General features: G+C 37.1%; 1 protein-coding gene across 1 annotated transcript in view; it reads left to right on the top strand.

Moving 5' to 3' along the window:
- Positions 1–1,068: 1,068 nt before the first annotated feature.
- LOC136846361 (ABC transporter F family member 4-like) overlaps positions 1,069–8,533 on the top strand; it is an 89,177-nt gene continuing 81,712 nt past the window's right edge. Inside the window, exons 1-2 of the mRNA XM_067117161.1 lie at positions 1,069–1,230; positions 1,549–1,565. Of these exons, the coding sequence (XP_066973262.1) occupies positions 1,069–1,230; positions 1,549–1,565 (179 nt within the window). The remainder of the gene's footprint in view (positions 1,231–1,548; positions 1,566–8,533) is intronic.

Genomic DNA, 8,533 nt, shown 5'->3' with positions numbered 1-8,533 from the left:
TCTTTTCTTTGCGGTAGTCTTTTCCTTTCAGGGAGTCAGCTAAAGTTTCAGAGAACTGTAGGTGATACTTGTAAAGAAAAGACTACTGCAAGAAGTCTTTTCTTTTCAGGGAGTCAGCTAAAGTTTCAGAGAACTGTAGGTGATACTTGTAAAGAAAAGACTACTGCAAGAAGTCTTTCCTTTGCAGTAGTCTTTTCTTTTCAGGGAGTCAGCTAAAGTTTCAGAGAACCGTAGGTGAGACTTGCAAAGAAAAGACTACTGCAAGAAGTCTTTTCTTTTCAGGGAGTCAGCTAAAGTTTCAGAGAACTGTAGGTGAGACTTGCAAAGAAAAGACCACTGCAAGAAGTCTTTTCTTTGCAGTAGTCTTTTCTCTACAAGTATCACCCACAGGTCTCTGAAACTTTAGCTGACTCCCTGGAAGATAAGAGGCTCACCAGCTGTGAATCTGCAAGGCCATAAAGTTTTCCAGGCAACGTCTATATTACTCGGTTATATCAAATAACCAAGTCTCCGTTTGCAGAAAGAGTAATGCGAGCAGTCTTATCGAACGCAGTGATTCCCTTTCTATACTCACACGACGTGAAAATAATGTTCGGTCATGAGGCCGTGAAGGGCTCCGAGACAACGTGAAAGTTGGCCAAGATGAGTGGCCTCTCGCGCCGATAACAGAGGTTCCATTGCGAGGCGTTCATGTAGCGCACATTTGCGGCCATATTTAAAACTCGGACACCTCTCGAGAATCATGGCCCACGAAAATATTAAGCAATTGACGCTTTCCATTGGGATGCAAATGCACCGGCTGTGTTATGCTCCTCCTACTACTTTTGTAGGCCATTAGTAACTGTTATGGAGCCTCGCATCTATTGGGATCCATGATAATCATGACAAATGACCCACCTACCACCCCCCTCCCCTCTTTCTCCCAGCAACCGCCCTCCCCCCCTCCTTCGTACCACCACCCTTTGACAGCGTCTCCCTGGCTGACAAACCTGACAAGAGATGCCGGTTGTCGAGTGTTGAGGCAAAAAGCCCTTTGAGACGTGTTAGGTGTCAAGATACCGAGCTATGATGGAGACCACCAAACTGATCTTTAATCTGGACCTGGAATCGTGGCGCGGTTCAGACGGGGTGCGGAGGGAGCAGGCTAGGCTGCTAAAGGCAGGACAAGAGGAAGAAGAAGAAGAAGAAGAAGAAGAAGAAGAAGAAGAAGAGGAATTAGAGAATAGAGAAGTAGGAGGGGAAGGATAAAGAGGACTGGAGGGTGAAAAATGGCTACGTGGGAGAGGGAGGTCCGAATAGATAAAGAGTCGAAGGGGTTAAAAGAAGGGTTGGGTCTAATTATTCAGAGCAGATGCATAGCAGCAAAATCTCACCAAGTAAGGAGTTTGTGAGGTCCTTTGTTTAGCCAGCGACTCTTTCCACTCGCATGAGCACACATCAGTCTCTTGGGTCAAGTTGCTATGAACCTGTTTTCAACTTCATTTACAAGAGTTTACAAGAATTTACTATCAATATTTGCTTCCCCTAAAACGAACACATCACTCTCAGACTTGGGCCAGGTTACTGTGAGTCTATATTAAACTTCGATTTACTAGAATTTACAAGAATTTGCCATCAATTTTTGCTCCTTAACCTACGTCATTCTAGTTCCGTGATGACCTAATTCTTTTGGAAACTTTAGTTGCGCTTGAAATTACTTCGTAAAAGGATTCTAATCAGACCAAGGGTATTTTAGCATCAATATCGAATAATATTCCGTGACAATCGAATATTTTCCTTTCTACAGTCAGACGTACCTACTGTTGTCTAAAATATTTTCTTTTTTCTTTTAGACCTAAGCCATCGCTTTAAGATACTTCTTATATACTAAATCCAACAGGTTATTAGCGGCGTTCTCTCTTTCCCTCGGCCACAGATGACGATAAAAGGTTATTCTCCAAAGGAAGTCTGAAGGAGTTCCACCCTTTTTGTCATTCTAAGCGATCTATCAGGTAAACTGGGCCAACATTATGACGTTCGGTTGATAGAAGACTTTGTTATCCTCAAGGGGATACAATGTCTAAGGAAATTCAAGATGGCTACTTTAAGAGCTATTTAAACCTCTGCAGACAATTGGACATTCGAGCTCACTTGCTGTCATCAGATTTTACCGAAATGTTAACGGATGGATAGGTAAGTAATGTAGGCAACAAGAAGGACAAGATCATGTTATACGAGTAAGGAAAAATGACATTAATGCCAGCTTTAAGTACATAAGTATAAAACACAAATGTAATCATGAACATTTTACATCAGTGAAGGAAAAAATAATGTTATTTGGCTGCTTTTAATGATTGAATATTTTATGCCAAATTCTGTATTGCTTACGGCTACTTAGCACATCAGAGTTCCTAAGTAGAATGAAGAATAATTGAAGGGATTCAGACTTTGATTATGATAAATACGAATCTCAAGTCAAGAGTTTCCCTCGTAAATTGTGACCAGCATCTTAATAATACACTGCAAGGAATACAGGCACCTATCAACCTAACCCTAAAGCACCTTCATATTCAAGCAGCTATAAAAACCAATGAAATTTTATAAGATTCATTTTCCCCCTTTAATAGAGATTTCAAAATGTCTAAGCTCCCACCTCATTCCATTTTTGTCTCGACTTACTGTTTATCTGATCAATTACCGCGACGGAACGATTCTGACAAAACTCCTTTGAAATAATCACTTGTCAGAATTCATATCGATAAGCGGATCAAATTGCATATCATCACTTTGCCAACTGCCATCATGATTGCATGATTGGTACGGGCATTTTAGACTTTTAGAGAGAGAGAGAGAGAGAGAGAGAGAGAGAGAGAGAGAGAGAGAGAGAGAGAGAGAGAGAGAGAGAGAGAGAGAGAGTAACTAGTTTTTTTTGTGGGCTCCTCCTGACTCCATTGAAAGGTTTAACATTACTTCTCATTGGCCATTATCTTATCGGAGGAGCCTACCGCGACTCGGACCCGACGATATGTGCCCTCTAAAACGTATATTTCTGGCCATAAAACGACGGATTAACCCCGACGAATACGCCGTTAAGAAAAGAGAGACGTCCATAAAGATAGCATTGTTTGATGGGAATGAGTTCATGGTAACTTTTGGCAAATAATTGCTCAAGTTCCTCGGGGTATCGTGGTCGTATGTCCGCAATCTGCAAGAGAAAAGTGCGCTGCGATCCCAACTTTATTTGATGACTGCTTTGGCTAAGGTGATGTACACAGGCATTAGTATTAATTTGGGTCCAGGCAAGTATATGAATATCTTGTGATTATACATCGCGAGATGTATGCCACGAACCCAGTGACTGCTGGTATGACTGCGCACAGCGGTAATGGAGTAAAACGACTGGCTTTAAAGTTTTGAATTTATGTACCGAATTTTTTTTCTTCTTCAAGTCTTCGGAACAACAGAGTTGTTCTAATTCAGATCTTCCTGTTGGCTTCGATTTTGCTTCGAGGAACTAGAATAAAGGTCTCGGCACGAAAGAGGAATATTGAGAAAGGACAAAGGTTGGCAAAAATGTCGGAATGGTGAGAGACAAATGATACACGCTAGCTTGAACGAAGAGAGACATTAAAATATGAATCCTCTTGGACGAGATAATAATAACAGATACGGGAGAAGTCTTAAGTGGACGAGATAAATTAAACATTCAGAGAACCCGATATTATAGAATTAAAAATAAACACGAGTGGGGTACAGTGCAAACGTTATTATATATATATATATATATATATATATATATATATATATATATATATATATATATATATATATATATATACATCTCTGTGGAGCATCACTATATTGTGATAAAAAATAATGAGTAAAAAAGCCACAATAATGTAATTGATAAATTGTATTTTTCTCAAGATGCAAAACATCCCCTTTTTGTATATTTTTATCTTATAAAAAATACAATTTACTGTATCAATTACATTACTGTGGGTTTTTACTCATATATATATATATATATATATATATATATATATATATATATATATATATATATATATATATATATATATATATATATATATATATATATATATATGTGTGTGTGTGTGTGTGTGTGTGTGTGTATGAGGTAACAACCACAACACCAAGCAGTTATTAAGATGAAATAAGCAGAACAATAAAAGCATTTATAGGAAATAGCACGAACGGAAATAGAAGGAAATAAATGGCAAAATTCAACGGAAGCAGAAAAGTATTTACACAGCTAATGTATGGCCAAAACGTCCATGCCTAAAAAATGACTTATAAATTCATAATATCAAGGCACTGATGGGTAAGGTTATCAGTCAAAGTTAATGAAAACAATTTTTTTTTTGTTGGCATTGATAATTCAGACAGGCAAGGTCGCTCATTATACTTGACTTGCATATTTTAAAAGAGAGAGAAAAAAAGCAATGATTTCGTTGAGCTTTCACTTAAGGAAAGGTCATAAGTATTTCTGGAGGTCATAGGTGTCTATTTCTCTTTGTTTTACACAAATACATACACACACACACACACACACACACACACACACACACACACATATATATATATATATATATATATATATATATATATATATATATATATATATATATATATATATATATATATATATATATCTACAAACACATAATTCCACCTCATCGTAACAGACACTCTCGTGGTATGCCTTTCAGGTAAGTACCAAAATATGTTAAGTTACAAAGACCTTACATTATAGGCTGCTCTTCAACATTTTTCTAGGTATCCTGCAGAGAATAGCAATTCCACATAGTTTCTTACCTGAACTGACCCGTAATTTACACTCAACATTCAATTTATGAGGTTTATCATAAAATATATCACATCTAGAATGGTAGCAAAGGAAAACCTAATCATAATATTGTAGCTGATAGATACAGCCGTCCGTTAAGTTGAGGTCCCTACGTTTGAGCAGAATATATATATATATATATATATATATATATATATATATATATATATATATATATATATATATATATATATATATATATATATATATATTTATATGTATTTATATATATATATATGTATTTATATATATATATGTATTTATATATATATATGTATTTATTTATATATATATATATATATATATATATATATATATATATATATATATATATATATATATATATATATATATATATATATATATATATATATATATATAAGAAGAATTGGAAAGAAGTTTCTTAGTCATACAGGTATAGAATCATATATATATCACTTCCAAAAAAATGATACTTTTCAGGAACTGCAAGGGGAAACTTCAGTGTATCTTAAATATTTGACAAAATTATGAAGATCTCAATGTTTGCAGAACTTACTAAATTAGTATATTTCAAATATGAAATTGTGGTTTACTTTTTCCCCTTTGCTGAGTGATAACAATCTCTTGAGTCACGATTTTGTGACCTCTGTTTGTGACCCAATTTGCTCTCTATTAATCTCTTACGTCACAAGTTTGGGTCATTTGTTTGTGACCCAATTTACTCTGTATTAATCTCTTACGTCACAATTTTGGGCCCTATGTTTGTGACCCAATTTGCTCTGTATTACTCTATGTCACAATTTTGGACCATCTGTTTGTGACCCAATTTACTCTGTATTAATCTCTTATGTCACAATTTTGGACCAGCTGTTTGTGACCCAATTTGCTCTATAATAATCTTTACGTCACAATTTTGGACCATCTGTTTGTGACCCAATTTGCTCTGTATTACTGTCACAATTTTGGGCCAGCTGTTTGTGACACAAGTTGCCCAGTAATAATCTTTACGTCACAATTTTGGACCATCTGTTTGTGACCCAATTTGCTCTGTATTACTCTGTCACAATTTTGGGCCATCTGTTTGTGACCCAATTTGATCTGTATTAATCAATTACGTCACAATTTTGGGCCATCTGTTTGCGACCCTATTTGCTTTGTACTACTCTCTCATGTAACAATTTTGGGCCATCTGTTTCTGACCAAATTTGCCATTTTTAGCAAGCTTTCGTCTGATGTAACATCAGCCTGTATCATAGGGAAACATTTTCTGTTACTGTACAAGCAAAAATGTAACTGAATTTCCTCATTTACGGACTCAAGCATAAATGCAGGAATCAACACTTAATTTCCTCCGAAATAATCAAATGTGGGAATGGTAATGAAGATGCATTAACGTAATGAGCGCAGAGCTGCATTCATGAAAGCGGACGTTATTATTATTCACCATTGCACAAAGGAACATCTCTGCTATTAATCAGCCATAAATAAAATGGTGTACTTACTCCACCCACGCCCAATAACAGATATATACTCGAAGGACAAGAACGCTACACAGCCATCTCCCGCCCTCTCGGAAATATAACCCCCCGTACCCTAGGCTGGAATCACCGTTATGAATTCGCCAAAACAGCGCATGCGCGCGGTCGAGCCCCAAAACAATCGAGCATCGCGGGTGATTTTTGGAAATAATTGTGCGTCTAATTCAGGGCTGGCCCGTCGTTTATTAGGTGTTCGTAAATCAGGGGATACCCTGAAGGGAAGACAGCCCCAATGGCTTCAAAGGTCATTTTCGGTGACACTAGATGACAGGGTCAGATGAAATATGGTCTCGACCCTTCACCGTACAAATGGCGGTCGCTCTGTTTTCAATATTTTTTTTTTTTTTCTTCCTCGTCCTGCCTTGTTGTTAAACGCATCTTTTGTATATTACGTAATGTCAGAATTGACAAAGAAAATCGTACATACGTGAGGTTAAAGCCATGATAAACTCACTCATTAACTTATAATAATTCATTCTCAGATGACAATGCAAAAAAAAAAAACAAAGAAATTTACGTAATTTCGCTGAATTCAAAATAGGAAAGATTAGTCTGAGTCTAGAGAAAAAATTCCAACAGGATTCAGACCGACGTCCGCTTAAAGGCAATAATTATCTATGAATAATCATATAGGTAATTAGCATCGGTAATTAGCCTCCCCACATCAAAACAACAATGTTATTAAAAGTTATCAAGAATGACTGCAAAAATCCCGAAAAGCTCTAAGCTACTGAATGAGGAGAAAATGAAGTAAACAGTTATTTGAGAGAGAGAGAGAGAGAGAGAGAGAGAGAGAGAGAGAGAGAGAGAGAGAGAGAGAGAGAGAGAGAGAGAGAGAGAGAGAGAGAGTGTATATATATACATATATATATTTATATATATATATATATATATATATATATATATATATATATATATATATATATATATATTATATATATTATCGTGTGTGCATGCGTCTGGTCCCATAAGGTCCATTGAAATATGTCATTTCTCTCATTATAATCAATTAGAGCTAAAGGATTTTAGCAGTGATCCCAAGAATTGCTTTTCCTACTGATCACTTACTCGAGGCTCCTTCATATTTTCTTCTATACTTAAAGCCTGGAAAGTCCAGCTTGATCCTCAGATATCAGAACTAAAAGATGAAAAATAATCCTTCTCTCCATTTCAGCGTTTCCGCATCGCATGCGTTTCTGATCCGCAAGGACTCGCGTCGCGCACCTTTTGAAAAGGACAGAAACAAGAAAAAAGAAAAAAAAAAAAAAACTCATCAAGCGCTGCCATTTCCAGCGCAAGCATAATGTGTATCCTTCCAGCGGGACTAACAACAGGCGCTTGTGAGCGAGTTTTCCAGCGTTTCGCGAACGAGCTCTTCTGGTCCCCTGCGACAAGTTTTTCAGCGCCAGCGAGTGGAAAACGAGACCAGGGGTATATCTGGATGCACACGGCGACTCATGAGTGGCTGCCCATTCTACGGTATTTGCGCGAGAACTGAGGTCCCTCTGTTCCAGGCAAAGTCAGGAAGAAGAGGCGAACGGGATGAAGAGACCTTTGCCGGCGTTTCGGCTTTATTCTCGAGTCTTTCACCGTGTCGTACTTGACGTTTCGGATGTACTCGCACGTGTCGGGGACTTCCAGCATCTGCTTTTGGAGCAGATGCTTACCACGAAGGGACAAGGGTTTCAGCATTGATTACGGCCCGTGTAAATGGCTATGCTTTCTCAGTAATTCAATGGCTCGAAGATCAGTCATGAAGTGTTGTCTTGACTCATTGCTCAATAAAACCTTGCAGCTTTGCTTATATACAATATTTTTATTTTTCATGAAAAACTAGCTTAAAAGTACTATTTAGAACTTTTTTCTTGAGAGACTCCAAGACACACTGGAATATGATGGGGGCATTTCTTTATACGTCATAAAAAAGGATATTCTATATAACTGGTTGGTCAGACAGCGGTCGGGCAAGAAAAGAGATTACATGGCATTATACATAGGCCTATATTAACCTTCCTAATATTTAAGAAAGGCCTTCGCCTTTTTTCAAGGCCAAACATTACTCTTTTGTTTTGATATAGTCGAAAGCACCTGTTTCAATACACAAATCCTTCAAGGAGACAGATGTTAGATATCGCCTTATCAGAAAGGACAGTCGTGACATACT

This window comes from Macrobrachium rosenbergii, chromosome 15 (genome assembly GCF_040412425.1).
Source record: "Macrobrachium rosenbergii isolate ZJJX-2024 chromosome 15, ASM4041242v1, whole genome shotgun sequence".
NCBI lineage: Eukaryota > Metazoa > Arthropoda > Malacostraca > Decapoda > Palaemonidae > Macrobrachium > Macrobrachium rosenbergii.
Note: the sequence above shows the minus strand (reverse complement) of the source record. Positions and strands in the feature narration are given on the sequence as shown.